The sequence below is a fragment of the Phalacrocorax aristotelis genome, chromosome 1 (assembly GCF_949628215.1).
Source record: "Phalacrocorax aristotelis chromosome 1, bGulAri2.1, whole genome shotgun sequence".
Lineage (NCBI taxonomy): Eukaryota > Metazoa > Chordata > Aves > Suliformes > Phalacrocoracidae > Phalacrocorax > Phalacrocorax aristotelis.
In genome coordinates, this window is record NC_134276.1 from 137,252,615 (window position 1) to 137,271,313 (window position 18,699).

At 40.0% G+C, this 18,699-nt stretch overlaps 1 protein-coding gene across 1 annotated transcript in view; it reads right to left on the reverse strand.

Annotated features, from left to right (window-relative positions):
* VWF (von Willebrand factor) overlaps positions 1 to 18,699 on the reverse strand; it is a 141,034-nt gene that overhangs the window by 26,391 nt on the left and 95,944 nt on the right. Inside the window, exons 35-43 of the mRNA XM_075111545.1 lie at positions 16,581 to 16,801; positions 15,390 to 15,582; positions 14,472 to 14,813; positions 7,786 to 7,991; positions 3,830 to 3,932; positions 3,646 to 3,720; positions 3,014 to 3,118; positions 2,319 to 2,524; positions 816 to 965 (exon numbers count right to left, since the gene is read on the reverse strand). Coding sequence (XP_074967646.1) covers positions 816 to 965; positions 2,319 to 2,524; positions 3,014 to 3,118; positions 3,646 to 3,720; positions 3,830 to 3,932; positions 7,786 to 7,991; positions 14,472 to 14,813; positions 15,390 to 15,582; positions 16,581 to 16,801 — 1,601 coding nt within the window. The remainder of the gene's footprint in view (positions 1 to 815; positions 966 to 2,318; positions 2,525 to 3,013; positions 3,119 to 3,645; positions 3,721 to 3,829; positions 3,933 to 7,785; positions 7,992 to 14,471; positions 14,814 to 15,389; positions 15,583 to 16,580; positions 16,802 to 18,699) is intronic.

Below are 18,699 nucleotides of genomic sequence, written 5' to 3' on the forward strand. Positions count from 1 at the left end.
AACTCTAGGGCATCACATTTAATTTTACAGTGTTTTTATTTTTTTTACTGCCTTATTCTCCACAATATGTTATGCTGACGAATGGTAGGGATGTAAACTGTGTGGTTTAAAGGAAGTATAAAAAACATTTTGAACTTCTGTTTGTGAAAATCATGTTAGGGTCAAAGTCTTCTAATCTATGACACTGGCAAGCAATGCTCTCTTTTAATCAATTCCTTTGACCCTTCTAGAATTCTTCTATCAGCTTTTTGTACCAAGTATCTGTCTCTTCCTGCTTAACTAGCTATGTCAACATAACAAAGCCGGTCATACTCCCTTTGTGAGCTTCCAAAAGTAGACCACATAATTTTATAGTACGTAGCAGATGTCTAAGCCTAGTAAAGGCCACATATGTGGTGTTATTAATGCTACAATGGGCAGAGCTGAGCAATAGAGAGATCTGAAATGTTCTTTTCAGAAAGTGAACTTCAGCTAGAACAGAGTCATTTGAAACTGAACTTCAGATGTCACAAGTACTTCTTGTGCAAGTGGTGTAAATGATAGACACTTCCGGATGCAACTCTCCTTTTTATTGAAATATAAAATAAACTTGTCACTGATTTTCTTGACAGCAGGATATGATCCTAAAACAATAACCCTAAAATAAAGTCAATAACGCTCAGGCCTTCTTGGTCTCTGTTCCCAAGATAATTCATTGCTACAACACTTATTTTCTAATTTTTTCTGGTTTCTCTAAACACACAGGTTTAAAAGTAATCATTTCAGATCCCTGTCAGGGCTCTGCTGGCTAATGCACTGGTTTAAATGTTACTCACCCGAGCGCAGAATGTGTGACATGCTTTGTCATGACACTCCATCATCCGAAGTCCCGTAACATCATCCTTCATACTAGTGCAAGAGCATTCCCTGCAACCATCTTCCCAGGTTGTCCCAATGGGGTAGATTATGTTTTTGTGCACGCACACCTGTTGAATGGAACAAATAATACATGAAAAAAACACAGTGCTGCTGTAAGGGCGCCCTGCTGGCTCCAAAAGACTGCTTTTTAGGACGTGAAACCTACGATAAATTTTATGGAATACTTTGAACCCAGTAGAAATGGTACAGGTCTTAAAATTGTGGCAACTCTGTTGAGGAAAGGAAAATAAATGCAACCAAAGATGCTGTTTTATAAAGAATAGATTGGAGATTTTTATCTGCAGTCAGTGTAATTGCCCAGGGTCTGACTCACTTTCACTGGAAGTATTATGTGACACAGTATTTAGAGATAATAAACAGTGAGTCTTGCAGAGGAAGCTGTGCACACAAAACTTCTTCCAGCTAAATCAGCTGATCTGAAGAGATCCTACTTTGAGAACAAGCTTTCATTCTCTTGTATCCTTAGGCCGTCACAGCTACCACAAAGTAGTGCCATCTTTTATATTGCACTTTGTACTAGTAAATTTAACAGCATGTTATTAAGGAGATGAACATCATTTATTTTTATAGATCTAGCAAGTAAGTCACAAAGAACATAAAATTACTTATGCAAGGTCATGAACTACTTAGGAACAGAAAATAAAGGCTAGATCTCCTGAGCTGCAAGACAGTATAACTCTATGTTAAGCTGTTAGGTAAGGTAGCCTTCAATGAAAATGTTGCCCTGCAACCTCTCCTCTAAGCAACCTTATCTTAACGGTTACATACATAACAACTTAATAAAAGGTTGGTAAAATAAGGAAAAATATATCCCAAAGAAGCTTTAACAGAGTCAGGTATTAATTTGCCAAAAATTGAATGGCAATTAAATTTAGTGGCAATATAGTTCATATAAGAGACAATGCCTCCTCAGGCAGAGGCAAAGGTGATCAAAGGGAACAAGGAGTTTACATCTAAGGTGTCCCAAATAGTTCAATAAATTTAGTATATGATCAAAAGAATATATAGTAACTGTACTGATCCAAAAACATATACCTCTGTTATCCAGAAACAGATTAAAAATTTCAAAATTACCTCTGAAATTAGTAATAAATATGTGTGTTTGTGTGTGAAACTTCAAGGTCATTCAAGCATTAGCAATATATAAAATCATCTGATTATCTCAAAGTCACAAAAAAAAAAGGTTGTTTATGTCAGAATAAATGACTGTAATAAAACAAGCAACAGTGTGATGCAAGTGTATTTCTTTCAGACACATGTAAATTCAAAGTGCCCTGGCACCATTATCCAGTAGTCTCTTTGGGGGCTTGTTTATATCTAGCTATGGACTGACTTTGGTGTTGTCACTCCACTTACAAAAAATACTCTCAACTGTGGAAGTCACACTTCATTGCCCTTACCATGCCTGGAGCACAGGTGGTAGATATGCAGCCGCAGTCATTGGTGACAGATCTGGATAGATACCCCAGAGGGCAGCTCACTGTTGAGTTAGTGCAGCTGCAGGTACACTCATATTTATCGCAGCACTCAGTCTTCTTAACAGTCAGCTCTCGATGTGGTGGGCAGGAAGGTCTTTGAACTAAGCTGCATGCTTCTCTGTTACATGCTAGCAGAAAAAGCAGGTACCATGTCAAGCACACAGCATTTCAGAGTGCCATGAGGGAACAAGACAGTTCTCTGGCAGCAAGGCACTAATTTGCTACTGCAAAGTGTTACAAACCTACTTAAAGACTAAGAAGTAATGCAGATATAAAAGTCCCAGGTCAAAAATTGTGCTGAAGGTTCAGGAAAAGTTCCTACCCTGCCAAAAATTCTTGTCTCATATACAAGCGAAAAGATTTATAACATAAGCATAAGGGTCAGGGCACACACGTCCAAGAGAAAGTGTTTCTCTTTTCCTTAACTCAAAAGTGTACTCAGAAAGTGCCAACAATACCATTCTTCCAAGTCTATGAAATCATTAAATTTCCATTGGCTCCAAAAGTAAACCTTTCAGAGGGAAAAAAATAATGTCTAACGGAAGTAATCACTGTTGCTCAAATGCAATGCTCCAGTGTCACTCCCTGCTAAAAAAAAAAAAAATAAAATATCTTACCACATGTGTAATTTGGTCTGCATTCTCCAGGGTTGGTCAGAGCAAGCTGCAAGCCAAACTCACAGGTGGGGGCAGGAGGCAAATCACAGGAAACCAGATCACAGACTAAGACGAGAAATTGAGACCATGTTTAAGACCACACCTGACTGGCTAGTCCTCAACAAAAGACACGCACACGCATGCACAACCCCATTAACCTTTTTTTTATCCTACACTCAATCGCTATCCTGAAATATGAAGTAAGTTAGAGTTCAGCGGGTCAGAGTTTGTTTTCAAAATAGCTTAAGGAACAGTTCAAGTTTGGGTTATGAGGATTAAGGCTCTAATGTTATATTTAATGTGCAAATATAGACCATGCAAAAATAGATACTTGAAAAAAGACCATTCTAATGTAATGTAGATGAAAACAAAATGCTCTGTTCCCTTCTTCATCTCGTATAGAAAGTCGAATTTGAGGTTAATCAAGTTTCACATCCTCAGGAGTTTTTTATTTTTCCACATAGATGATTGTACGATCATTCAGTGGTTTAAAAAATTAAGTATCACATTAAATTAAAAAACTAATTTTGTCCCTTTGAAGCATTTTTTAAAAATGTGTACCAAGAAGACTACAACAGTTCATGAGAACGTACCACACTCATAATCGGGGCAGCACTGGCCAGGGTCCCTGCGCAGGCGAGGGACTTCACAGGGACCACATTGAACAGCTAGAGTAAGAAGAAAACATCCATGAAACAAGTTTGGATAAGAACTAGAAAACTAGGTGACAAAAACATCAATTCAAGTCCAATCATACTTATTGCTAAATGAATTTACGTTTCACAGTAGGGCAAGGTCGGACGGTGCAGTTTATTTTCTTGTTATCAAGACACGTGCAGATCTTGCAAGGCTCATTAGCAGGAATCCATGTTTCCATGTGCTGCATGAAAAAAAAAAAACAACAGACAAATAAAAAACCCAACAGATTCAGATTGTTAGAAAGTAATCAAATATTCTGGCCACTGGCATGGTGGCAATGGGAGTGGGTGAGGTTGAGCGACATTAATTTAGAAAACCAGAAGGCTATATGCAGGATTGGTTGGTTGCTCTGTTAACAGTAAGAACCTAAGGAGACGCATAATTCTGAAATGACTGCAGTGTACCAATTTAGCAAAAGATGTAAAGAATTCATGAATGGGATGAGGAATTACTATTGTTTTAGGCATGAAAAATGCAATTGCAGGCTATTGTGAGTAACAGTGGACTCATGCAACTACATGTGATGATTGGATGTGGTAATAAGGGAAACAATGATATTTTGGGAAATACAAAGAAGTGGCTGCTTTCCCAAATTAGTAGTGCTTAAACATGGAGAAATAAATAGTGCATAATTTTTTATAAAGAATATGCAGGGTGTCATCACTTAATTTCCCAGTGGACTGCAGACTGGAAAAGCACTACAGCAAGCCCAAATCTGAGACTGTCACTGCAGTGATTACATGAAGGTAGTATGCACATTCAAAAATGGCCAGTAAAGTATATCATTATTCAACTACTGCTTGCTCGCTCGCGAGAGACAGGAAAATCATGGATTTTAAAGATGTAGTTACCTATAAATAACTATCTACATTTCAAACCCATGTGAATAGGTAGGTAAGAGCGAAAAGATGCTCTATGGGACAATAAAGTTAATTAGCACAATCAGTTCAGGTTCTGGGTGAGAATAGGTAGAACAGGTAAGGATGCCACAAAGGGAAAAGGTGTCATGTGGAAAACTCTGGAGTACAGTTTAAAAATAACTGTCTGCTGAGATCTTTAGCAATAAGAAAGAAAGAAACTAAATATCTAAGCATACTGCCACCTGTATCCAGAGTTATCTATGTATTTTACGCCATCACAGGAGTCTCAAAAGACAGTTTACTTTCAAAGGTTAACAGTATGGCAAGGATAAGACAGCAGGCATGCCAGAACAAGCCAAACAGAGGTTTAACAAAGCTCAGGCTCCAAATCATATAGGGTCGGTTAATCTATAGAAAATCTATTTTAGTCAAAGAAAGCTTGCATCAATGTATTGCTAGTAAAGAACATTATCTCAGGGCTTGGGAAAACAAGTCAGAACCCTCTGCCAGAGCATTCAAAGGCCTCAGGGTTAAAAAGTCCTGAGAAGGCAGCTGACAGAGAATGCCTACATTTGCAAGCGGTGATGTGAAAAGCATGTGGACATTTCAAGATACAGAAAGAGAATCACAACATTTGCACTAACATTCTTAGCAGCCTCAACTTTTGGACAGGTTTTCTTCAGCATAAGTAGGAGTCTTTTGCTAATACCAGAAGAAATGACAAGAGATTGCAAAGTGCTAGTAGAGCTCTATGGAGGTGTTGATACTGAGAATCCCGTAAGCCAAAGCACTATCTGGGGTAGAAAGAAACAGAGGAAAAGAACACCAGAGGGAAAGAAGGGGGTTAAGGAAATCATAACCCACCACCAGTTGCACTGCCTGTTGTATTGCTCCACAGCTAATCCTGCAACAGTGGAGAGATGAAACGGCTGTGTGAGCTGATCCTCCCCTGCCCTCCACCTCCCCATCCACACGGCAGCTGCAGCTAAGCCTTGCCATTGGGGTACAGATGAGAGGTTTTCAGAGTTAAAACCCCATTAAGGACCATGCAACAACTCATGAATTTCAGAACGTCTGCAGAAACAAGTAGATATCATGCAGACATTATTCCCAAGATGTATGCTGAGCTTTTCTCCATGAGGGCTTGAAACTATTTAAATGGGAAGTGCACTGCATTGCCTCAGGATTCAGGGATTTAAGGCTTTAATATGTATTCACAATAACCATTTCATAGAGAATCATAATATAATAACTAGGGTTCTCAGACTCACTGAGAGTTGTGCACAATTGATCCATGTTTAGGGCAGTGATTATATACATTGCAAGCTATTTTTTCCTTCAAGAGAAATAACAACATTTTTTCTATCCCTTTTATTATAAAAATTACTGGGGTCTTTTTCTTTCCATTTTACCAACCCTATAAGCACTACACAAATCCAATGATACTCTGTGTAAAACAAAGATCCAAAACAGAACACAAAGAAAAAATTGTGGCCATATGTTTGGATATACTGTAATCTTGAAATAAAAGCTAGTACAAGGTCTGTGTGCTCAATGCTTCAGAAAACTCTAAGTTTTTGTTTTGAAAAATGTCATTTGGATAATGCAGTAGTGGAATGAAAGAACACACCTCCCCTGTGTCTTCCCTCCCACTGTCAAAATCCATAGGGTGTGTACACCTGAGCAGGGGGCTTAATGCTGTTAGGCTCCTCTAACAGCCCCTTGCCCTCAAAATTGTATTTAGTGAATAATTTTTCAGTGCACTGTGCTTTGACAGTACCAGCAGGCAGCACTAAGGCACGAGCTGTGGGGAGGTGAGATGCCGGGGCTGGCATCCTCCGACCCACATGGACCTGTCCTGTGCGAGGGCAGGCTGCGACGACACAAGCAGAGCTCCCAGTGCCGACCTGCAATCAGTACAACTCTTGCACTGGCAAAGCAGTGCCTGGAACGCTTGCTTCCTTCACTGAGTCAGTTGCATTGCTCACTGGTACCCTATCACCTAAAGAGAGGTGTTCGCTCTGTTAAGTTTGATGCTTCTGTCATTAGGTTAATCAATGCAAACAATATTTAAAAGAGATGTTTTAGCCACAAATAGTCTTTTCTTCCTTTCAGTTTAACTGTAAATGTTTATAACACATTTCTTCCTAAACTAAATGTGAGTCTAAATCTGTGTGTGTAAAATGAATTTATCCAGAGTACATAGTCATTCACTTTTTGAAATCTATCTTTTTACTTAAAGAATAGACCGTCCACACACACACAGAATTCTGTTATTTACAGAAGATCTATGATAGAAAAATGATTATGACTTTGACGGAAGGTTTAGTGAGTATGATACAACTATCCAAAAATCCCATAAGAATCTAAAGCCCATAAAATACTGAAATTAAAGCTGCTTCTTCTTAAAGTCTCATAACAAAACAATAGATTTAAGAGGACTGGCTGACTTAGGTGAAAACCCCCAGAGTGGAGTAGCTGGGGGTGAAGATGAACAACCCCTGCTATTTAGAACAGGGGACATAGGGAGGAGCTGTGTGATACTGAAAGGAAAATCAGCAGTCTCTTTCACGGCAGTCTGGCACTCAGCACCCACAGCTCTTCCCAGTCCCATTCTGCCACAGAGAGCTCTGACTTAGCTGAGGAAAGTGGATTTTCAGCAACACTAAATTTATGGATTTCATCAAAGGAATGATTCTCATTAAAAAAAAAAAAAAAGAGGTAAGCTAATATAACTTGACATAAGGTCATCTTGTTCTCACTGCTCCACACCAACCACTGAAAATATTACATTAAGCTTTGCAAAGACAATAAATTTTAAGCAATGGTTCCAGATATATGATTAAATTGTCACTTCTGGTAAAAGCCTACTGAATGTAGGTGCTTATCTTGGTAAATGTTGACTTATGCCATCCCTCCACTCCTCCCTCTAGACCTCCCTCCACAAATTTGTTATGCATTTCCGGGTCTGTATAGTCCCAGCTGTGAATTTTATATCCATCCCAGCCAATTTCACACTAGGGGAGCTACATAGGGCTGACAGCCGGCTGGTTATGAGGAACTGAGCTAGAAAATAAAGCATCCAAAGGGGAAGATAGACTTATAGGACAGATTTACTTGCAAAAGTACAAAGCCCAACCACTTACAAAGGTAAGCTGCTAAGTATATAGTTACCTGATGGTATGTGCCATCTTCACTGATGCATTGTGTGCAGACTTCTTCATCAACACAGCTGTCATTAAAAATCACCTGTCTGTCTGGACAGAAACAGCCTTCTGTGGGATAATCCTTGCAGACACTGAGTTTGGTACTATTCTCACAGTGCTTTATGCAGGCTTTGTGACAGTGATCGTATGTCAAATATGTGGGACATTTCATTGCTGAGGAAGACAGAAAAAAACTCTTTAGATAAAGAGATCTCAAATGCAGAGATATGTTTCCACTCGTGCTTTCTTTAGAATTCTGTTCAGGTTTTTGAAAGTCATCATCTGATGAACATATTTTGTCCTCTGCAGCCACCAACATCTTTGAAAATACACTTTTAAAACCAACAAAATCCACAGTGGAACATGATTGAGGGCATTTGCTTAAGTTACAGTCCATGCACAAATCATCAAGCCACATTTTCAGGTCACATGAAACAGCAAAGTATGACTTACCCTAATAATGATACAATGGCTTACAAGAGCTGAACATCTTGCCTAACTTTGTTTTCAACATTGGGTAAGAGACATAAGAATTTGGAACCACCTTTGCGTGTATTAAAGAGGCACTGGTAACAGCATATGTTTAGGAGATACCCAAGATAGACTAGAGCGTTGAACAAAGATTTTTTTTTTTTTTTTTGACAGCTTGATAGGTGGCAGTGTTCCCAAGCAACTAAAGAAAGCTAACACACACAACATTTTGGTACTTTAAAACTGAACCTGTTGGATTTCTGCACCTTATTAACTGAATTACCTTATTAATGGAATTAACTGAATCAAGGAAAGTTGCATTGCCCCCTAAGCCAACAAAGTTTTTACTGATGAGTTCACAACACTGAGGGTATTGTCTCTAAAAGCAGACATAAAACTAAGGCTATAGCCATTCAAGAAACCTACGAACACAGCTTCTATGCTATGTACTCCCTTAAGTCTACTTTATTTTTCTCTACAGCTTCAATTAGGAAAAGTGTTCCTTATTTCCCAGTTTGTGACTGCTGTGAGGTTTATTAAACTTTTTTCAGTCCCCTGACAAAACAACACTGAAATAAAATTACTGAATTAAGACCTGAGCTACCAACCAACCAAGCATTTATCAGCTGAACTGTCTACACACAGCCCTCATAGCCAAAGTAAACAGTAAAGAATGCCTTTAACAGTCACCCTTTTCTGTTTCAAGCCATGCTAAATCCAATTATTTCTGGTGGGTTGGAGTCTATGACTGTATGTGTGGATAAGCATCATAGTTCAGCAGATGCAGAGGAACTTGAAAAGCCACAGGAACTTGATGGAGAGTCAAATCCTGTTATGAAATGCTTTGGCTGGATTATGAAAACGCAGAAAGGTCTATTCAAGTAAAACAGGAGAAATTGCCTGCTTATAAACCTAGCTACCTAGACTGTACTGTTTTCCAGAAAAACTCATTCCCAGAAACAGTTCTGTAAACAAGGTGACTACAGCAAGCATCAGTGCTTATTGCCTGTGACAGTCTCATATCAGCTCTAGTGCAGATGTGAAAATACATCCACAGCAACTGTTAAGGTAGTGTATAATTTACATTTTTTTTATTCCAGTATCAGTAAATATACTCAGCACGCTTGCTTTCATCTTGCTTACTTACCACCAGCCCTAAAGCAAATCTAGTAAACCTTCTCTGCACAAAATTAGATTAATTTATTTTAGAGTTTAATGCTGATGCCATCAGTGTAGAATCTGGACAGCTCCCAGGCAGAATCAGTACCAATGCTGAAGCATCTAATATACTTCATGTAACATAACCTCTTCCCCCTCTTCCTCTTTGGCTGGTATTAAGGAGCCAGGTGTGTAAAAAGCCACCAGGTGGTTGGCAGCTCATGGCTTAGACAGGTGTACCCTTTGCTGGGTAGAAAACTGGCTGGATGGCCAAGCCCAGAGTGTTGTGGTGAACAGAGCTAAATCTAGTTGGTGTCTGGTCAAAAGCAGTATTCCCCAAGGCTCAGTGCTGGGGCAAGTCTTGTTTAATATCTTTATCAATGATCTGGATGAGGCGATCAAATGCATCCTCTGTAAATTTGCAGACAACACCAAACTGGTCGGGAGTGCCGATCTGCCTGAGTATAGGAAACCTCTGCAGAGGGACCTGGACAGACTGGATCGATGGGCTGAGGTCAACTGTATGAGGTTCAACAAGGCCAAGTGCCAGGTCCTATACCTGGGTCACAACAACCCCATGCAACACTATGGGCTTGGGGAAAAGCAGCTGGAAAGCTGCCTGGTGAAAAAGGACCTGGGCGTATTGATCTATAGCTGTCTGAACATGAGCCAGCAGTGTGCCCAGGTGGCCAAGAAGGCCAACAGCATCCTGGCTTCTGTCAGGAACTGTGTGGCCAGGAAGTGATTGTGCCCCCTGTACTTGGCACTGGTGAGGCCACACCTTGAACACTGTGTTCAGTGTTGGGCCCCTCACTACAAGAAGGCATTAAGTTGCTGGAGCTTGTCCAGAGAAGGGCAATGAAGCTGAAAAGTCTTACAAGGAGTGGCTGAGGGAATGGTGGTTGTTTAGCCTGGAGAACAGGAGGCTGAGGGGAGACCTAACAGGATGGATCTACAGACGGTACGAGTCCATTAAAATAAAATAAACCACTTAAGTTCAGAGTGAAAGATCTAGCATGAATGTTTGCACTGGGATTCACTTTGAATTTGCGGCGCAAACAGACCAGAAAGGCAGAGCATCCTTGGTTAAAGTACTAAATGGATATTTAGAGGAGGGGTGTTTTTCAAGCCTGTGGTACATGGAGAAAGGCACACTTCCTTTCAGGCGACAATGACAGCCCTTTCTTATCAGTAGTATAATTTTGAACAAATTTAGCACAAATTTAGCTCCTGAGGTCACATACCTGTGGCTTGCCTCACTGTACTGGCAAGTTCAGCCAAAAGGAGAGCTAAAACCCCAGTGCTAATGAAGGTGGAGTGAATAATGCTCTAGGGCCAATAGCTCATCAGCTGCCAGTCAACAGTGCCAGGCACTGTTTTCTTAAACCTCCCTTAAGAGTCGTCTTTACTCAAAAGGGTATGTTTAGGAGGGTTTTTCCTATGTTCTTGGGAGTGGTTTCAAGGCCACATTAAAACAACTTAGATCAGAGCTGCCATCAAAGGGGCAGTCCCCTCACTTCCTTAATCTCCTCACCTCAGCTGCTCTTTCCTGCTGGCGCTACTTTTCCTGTTACAGCTAGTTTTCAGAGCTCACCAAGCAGCATGTGAGGACTACTGCCAGCACAGCAAAAGGAGTAGGAATGCATGGCTGGAGATGGAAGAGGAAGAGAAAACCTGTCCCACATCAGCAGAAGGCAGTCATAAAGCCACCCCTATAATGTTGATTTCCAAGTCATGGTTTAAATCCTTCAGCTGTTATGGTCCTCACCAGCATGCCTTGCTTACACAGCAAATGAACAGCAGCAGATAATCTCAGTGTAGCTCCACTACACAAATCCTTCATTAGCAGAGGTGGTTTTAAGGTTTCCTGTATCCCACTGATCTCTCTCCTCCTCCTGACCCTCGTTCTTGCTTCTCTGCCAGATGTCACTGCCCCTCAGTTGAGCAGGCACAGCCTGTTATGCATTTGCTTTCTAACCTGAGCCTGCAAAACAACCCAATGAAAGACAAAACACAAAAGCCTCCAGCTAGAATGGCTCATGCAAAATGTTGTTTCCAAGCAAATATTTTTCCAGGAATCCCTGCAGCTGCTGAGTGCCACCAGCACCCTCCTAAAAGAACCATAGCTTTCCTGAGCAGTACCAACTAGCTGTTTGTTTCAAACACCATTCAGGCATCACCTACACTCCTAAATTTAATTCATCTGCAAGTTACTATTGGCAAGTACCTAGCAAGCCCGTCCACATTGCACATAAATGAGCTTAAAGAGCTTCTAAGAAGCACTCATAGAAACATCAGCACATGAAGATTAACTACTGCTACTGCTGCTGCTGTCATTTATCTTCTAAATATTTCTGCTTTCTGGGCAAAACTTACTAACTGCTACTGTTACCTGAGCTACACAGTACAAAGCTGACTTGGTCACCTCCACGTGAGCTGCCATTTCCTTTGTAACTGCAGAATGAATGTATCTCAGTCCATTCATTAATCACTATATAAACAACCCTATTCCCAGATGAATAAAGCTTCATCTCCACACAAGCTGAATCTCAACACGTGTTGATATTAGCAATGCCGTAATTTGTTAGAAATCCCTATGATCTTCACATGGAAGTAAAGCCTGTACTGCCATTGAAGTGGAAACCCTATTCAGCAGTCATTCACTGTGAGGGTGAGCCTGCTCAAGGGGTTCACTTTCTATGCCTCGGGGTTACATGGCTATGAATGGAAGCTACAGGCTGCTGCAGCACAGGTCTACCAGGTATGGGGTCTAGAAAAAAAAAAAAAAAAAAATCTTCCTCACTATCCATTCCCACCTTGGAATAAAGATAAAGTTTCCTCCCATCAACACATCCACCCTCCCAAAAAGAAGCAAGGAAAGCTCAGGCAGTGGAACTGAATGAGCACAGGATGGAGAACATCTTTATCGGATATTCCAGTGAGTATATTTACCCACCCAGGCAGAGCGGTCAGGAAGGACTTGTACTGCTTGAAAAGTCCCAATATGGCATGACAAAAACCCAAATCAAGCCCTAAAAAAGTGACAGGGATTCACTGGAGCAGGGGGAGGGGAGCAAGGTACTCCAGAACTATGCCATTGTTACTAAACAGGTAGTAGTAGAGTGATTAAGCTGCACTGTCTATTTAGTTATAAATGTAACCTGTATAATGTCCCTGCAATACGCAATTATTTTTGGTAGCTGCACATATGCACATGCTTGAAGGAAGATGATGATGACGCATTAGTGTCGTTGGGACACTAACGACAGTTTTATGCAACTAGTGCTAAAATGGGCAACTCTTTGGCTATCCTTGTACATGCTGTGTAACAAGATGGGAATTTGAAAACTGCAGAGAGTTATTAAGGTGCTCGTCTGACATTCAGTCTTGGACATTACAATTTGCAAAGTCTGACTGAAGCACTAAATTTGGAAAATGGCTGGGAGTATTCTCCCTCTGTTTTCTAGGACTATATTCCAAACAGACTGTTGTTTCTTAAAAGATTCAGTCTGCAACAGCAACATGTTCTTCAAGTAACCTACCCTGGAAAGATATTTAAGACACCACCAGGATGTTCAGGCTAAATTCAAGTTCCCATTCTTGACTTCCTATCCCATCACTCTGATTTTAAAACATGAACAAAAAACCAACATGTACTGAGTTCTTGCTTTATCATGCCTTTAGGATGCCTTTAGGTGCTCCAGTACTGAGATGAAAAGTATCTGGGCAGCAAGAGAGAAAGACATCAAGGCAACAAGAACTGACTAAACTGGAGAGTCAGGAGATGTGAAAAACAACTGGGATATCAAGACACTACATGAGGGGCTAGCTGGGAAAGAAAATGCCTACATATATACACACACATCTCAGATATATATGACTACACGAGAAGAACTGTGAGTGAATATCAGAATGTCTGTAACCATCACTGCAGACAGACTAACAGCAGAAGGTATAGAATAAGGCACCTCAAGAGTTACTTATTTGTACTTAGCTATATGTCGCATTTTTGGTGGATCTTCAGGTATGCCTCGTAATAGGGCTGTTGGGAGAAAAAAAGAAGAAATAAAAGAAAAAAAAAAAAAAACCAGGAAGTTAGGGCAGAACTACTTATGTCTGTAAGAATTCAGGGGTGTAGGTATACAAAGCAACAACCATCTGAATTTGGCACTAGCATGCTTGTCCTGCTTCTGTTGGGCTCTGGACAATTTGCAAGACTCACATCCTGTTATACTGCTTTCTTACAGCACAAACTTTTCACCTCCAAAACACAAGCAAAACAGCTAGAAGGAGAAATGGATTTGCAAAGCAAATTACAGCTGGTTTGATCAGTGTAGCTAGCATGTGCTAGCAAGAAAAGACACCACAGAGAGTGGCCATTTCCCCATTTTTCACTGCACTAAAAACTTGAAATCACACTGGCTCCTCCATCATGGTCTGAAAGGTTTAGGATTTGGTTGGAATTCAGGAAATTTGCAAAACTATTACAGAGAAAAGTTTTAATTTTTGCCATTATGTGCAGCTAGGGCAGTGACAGGCTGGGGACCAGTTCCACTAGTCTGAATTACTAGTTTCTTTGTCCACCTTGTACAGATCCTCCAATGTCTGTACCAAAGCAATGATATTTGCAGCTAAAACTGCTTAACAGAATCAGAGCAGCCTCTCCAACCAAACCTGGCCCCATGATGGTTCAGTGGCTGCAGAGTCAGGTACCGTCATGTAGCTGTGTTTGCAGAGCTTTCACGGTATTTTTATTTTACAGGTTATCCCTCCATCCTTGCATAACTACCTTGCATTTTACTAGTTAGCATTTTACTAAGAAACACTTTCTCCATAATATGCAAATTAGTGGATGATTAACCAGTTATCAGATCTGCAATATCACTTATATGGGAAACTTAATTTGGAACTTCTGCCCCATTACATGGTATTCAAAAACTAATATTACACTGGCAAGAGGGTCATTGTCACCACCACCACCAAGTTAGTTTCTATGTCAGTTTTAATGTATTGTAAACCCCTTACGACAAAATTCAGGTGTTCTCCAGTCTATGCAGACTCCATTTTCCCTGCAGATGTGAGCATAGGAAGTTATCATCTCACAGGCTTCATCCTCATAGCAGCTGCTTTCTGCACAGGCCTCGTAGAACATGTTGGGGGAGATTACCCTGTGGCAGTCTGCAAACAGATCTGAGAGCAGAAGGCGGCAGTGGCTTGTTGTGTACTCAGAGCATCTGTCTTCTCTCTGGATTTCACAGATCTTCCCTGGTTCTTCCACCATCCAGTCTTGGATAAAGACGCTGCTGTCAGGAGTGACAGAGCCATCACGTAACGTGAAGTCATTGATGTGGTTCTGGTCACACACCCCTAGGAAGGTGAGTAAAAGGAAAAGAACCTGAATACAGTCAACAATAAAACAAACAGAGAAAACAGGTATGGGACATACAGAGGCATAAAAACCTTGTGTCTTGTTTCCCAGTTCCTTATTACAGGAGGTATAGGTTATGCCACAAAAGTATAATCTATACAATAGGTTATACCATAGAGGATGCCATGGAATTAATTCTCCGAGGTAGTAGTACCCCTCGCAAACCTTCACTGTAAGCACAGGACGTGCCTTTCACATAAAAGTATATGTAAGATCCTGAAGTTAAAGCCTCATCAAAAAAAAAAAACCTCCTTGAAAAGATAACGATATAATGTGAAACAAAGTAACACATGAGAGATGTTTAGTCTTGCTCTTTCTAAGGTATTACTGTGAGTCAACGAGCTGTTGCATTGATGGCTATAGTAGAAAAAAACTACACAGATTAGCGATGTGCCAACGAAGGGGATCAGTTCAGCCAGAAATTTTATAGGTTCAGGACCACACAAATTCCAATCTATAAATAGCAACTCAAGCCCAAGTAGGAAGTTATTAAAATTACTAGCTTTCAAACTTACCACATAGCCCTCGTGTTCCTGAGGAAAAGCTCTTTGAATTAAGTTTAAGAATAAATTCATTGTTTCTTGGAGTAAATGTGAGATTATGTCCATAATGGGAGAACCTGAGTTCGTGCATTATTGCTCCATAGACAGTGACTTCAAACAAACTGCTAGAATAGGGAATATGAACCCTTTCACCATTAACAGCCACCTGTTTTCAAAAAGGCAAGATCATCGCATCAGTTTTAGCAAGCAGTTAAAATCAACCCAATCTTACAGTTGAAACACATTTTGCCTTCACAGGTCCTTGGAGATCCAACTGAATCTGGACACAAGAATCAATTTTGCAAGCTGAAACTTTCTGTTGAGTCTAAAAATGCACAGAACTAATTGACCTTCACTCTGTCTGTTATATGAACAACTTTTTCAACATTTTCCCATATGAGTGCATTCCTTCAGCATCACATACATACAGACTATCAATCTAATGCCATGAAGTTAAAATGCTGCGTACAGACCCTGATTATCAATAAACCTCAGTGAAAGTCAAGGCTGTCCATCACCATGCAAAACTGAGTGCTGGTGTTTTGGTCCATCCTATTTTGCTACACACAAATCAGAAGAGATCACCTTTGCAGGCTAGCTGACTCCTGTATGTCTGAGGAACCCTGACACTGAAAATGTGTCAAATTGAGTTTGAATATTTCTCTGCCTATAAAGTAGATGTAATACATACTAAGCTGGCCTTTCTTCTAATGCTGAGGTCCATCTGCACACAAGGTAAGAAACAACTTACTAGTTCCCCAGCTAGCCAGTGATGCATAGGTTTGCAAAGAGTAGACAGCTCTGCCATGCACCAAATGCTAACATTGTATAAAGGACCTCTGCCAACAGAAGGGAATCAGCGTGCAGTACGTCCTGTCTATAATCCCTGCCTTTCTGGCAGAAGTGTCTGCGAGACACAGCCAAATCCCATGTTCTTGACATTGTCGCACCCGCATAATGAGTCGAACAAGAAGAGAAACGTGTCTGGCTTGTTATGTGAATGGAGATTATATCATGAAATTGAAATGAGACATTTGCTCAGAAGCCTAAGAATAGGCTGCAAGGGAAACAGAAACTGGATAAAGGGAACGAATTTGTCCCCCAAACCAGAAATTCTATAGCACGAACAAACAACGTGCAGTCACTTCATTGTGTTTAGCTTACTGCCATGTCACTGAAGAGCTGAACAGATACACCACGATGTTTCACTTCAATGGAGTCCATACAGTTCATCTTTGGTGTTGGTCTGCACGGTCCTTCATGGAGGAGAACTTCAACATCATTTTGCACATCTCGAAACAATGTGTAGGAGCAATTGCCAGTCAGCTTAAAATTTAGCCCATCAAAAGTCACAATATGTCGAGATGAACTGCCTATACAGACACCTGCAAATCAATGAGGGGGGAAAAAAAAAAAAAGCCATGTAGGCATTTGCTTTAGTTCAAATTAGACTACTCCTTCACAATTGTTATGGGCATGTGGAATCAATTAATTGAGGAAAGGTAATGAATTGCAAATGGTTGCTGGAAATATTGACAACAAATTCTGGTAAATACTTCATCACATGTTTTTTTTTGAAGTATCTTTGTCTGGAGCAATTAGTATTACAAAAGATTGGGATAAACTCCTAGAAAACCCCTTAGCATGAAGTTTACTCACATAGAATGTGATTTATTCCTAGATTCCATATGAAGAATAAAAGCAGGGAAAATGTATCCCTTCTCTATTTGTAGAAAGACTGTAATATACTTTTTTTTAATTTTTGCATTGCATTTTTATTATGGTATTGCATTTCATTCTGTACAGTATTATATTAGAAACAAAATTACAATTCCATTCTTATCAAACATGTCACAAGTCAATATCAGGGATATCAGGGGACTTTTTCCTGTTTCCCATCTGGGAAAAAAAAAAAAAGGGGCAGAGAAATAATGTGCACAGGATAAACCAATGGACACCTGACAGGTCAGTGTCCTGGTCATTAGGTTATAAACACTTCCTTGTCTTCACAACCTGGAAAACAAGGAGGGTTATAATCTCACAAGTACCAAAACAAAACCTGAGCAAAAGGATGCGTCTGACTCATGTGTTTTCAAATCTTTTGCTTAAACATAATAAGGACAATAAAAGCAATGTAAGCTGAACATGTAGGAAGAAAATTCTCATTGTTAATAATGCAGCTACTTGGCTTCTAATTAAGATTTAAGAATAATCTGTTGCCTGTTCGTTGACCTTCAAACCTAATTTCCAAGGAAAAACAGCAAACAGCAACTTTTGCCTAAAAAAGAATAATAATAAAATAAAATAAAGCCTATCTTGTGTACTGTCAGGCACTGAATTGTCAAGAGGCACATCCCTTTGGAGCAGTGGAGCATTTTCAGATATTCTAATGTATTTTCTTATAAAGTTCGCGTATAAACTTCAATGCAACAAGTTAGCAATAAAACAGTTTCCAACTGGTTTTTATTCATGGATATCTAAAAAAATTCTAAGGAGAAACGCAATCCTATTAAATTTCTTACAGGTATTCTGTAGCACAAAATGTTTTTCTGCAATCCATTTAATAGTCCACAAACACCAAAGAGCCATGAATCACATGTTACAAATCACATCACTATAAAATTTATAACTAGTTCAGCAAGCAAACACCCTCACGGTGTAACTTATGATCTATTTTGTGAATTTAGTTATATGACATAAGAACACTTTTTCAAGTACTTCCTCTTTGCAAAAGCATTTGTCATATCATCTGCACTTGCTCTAGTTCTCTAAGTAACTGAACGCTACTTTGCTGAATCATGAGTAAATTAAGTGCGCACTGCCATGCTCCTGCTGCACAAATTGCCTCTATTCATAACAACAAGGTGCTGAAGCACACTGACCTCCTACTAAGCACCTACTTTTCTATGCCCATCAATAAAGTTTACTGATTGCTGTGAGTTTCGGCTCTGACTTCAGCACATATCACATCAGAATCAGCCTTCCCAACTGCTATGGATATTGCTTTAGTGACACAGCATCACCTGGGTTTCACTAAGCAGTCATTGAAACAAGGGTACTTTACCCATGGGGATTTGATCAGCTGGGTGGGGTTGGGGTTTTTTTTCCTGCTCTTGTAACATATGAAAACTTACCAGTTTTCATCACAAACTGTATTTACAGGCTGGAAAAAAAACCCTTAAGTTTTGCATATAATGGCTCACTAAATTCATAAAGAGCTAAAAAAGTTATCTCATGTTAAAGAGCAGCAATCTTAAGTCAACTATAGGTCTTTTCATGATGA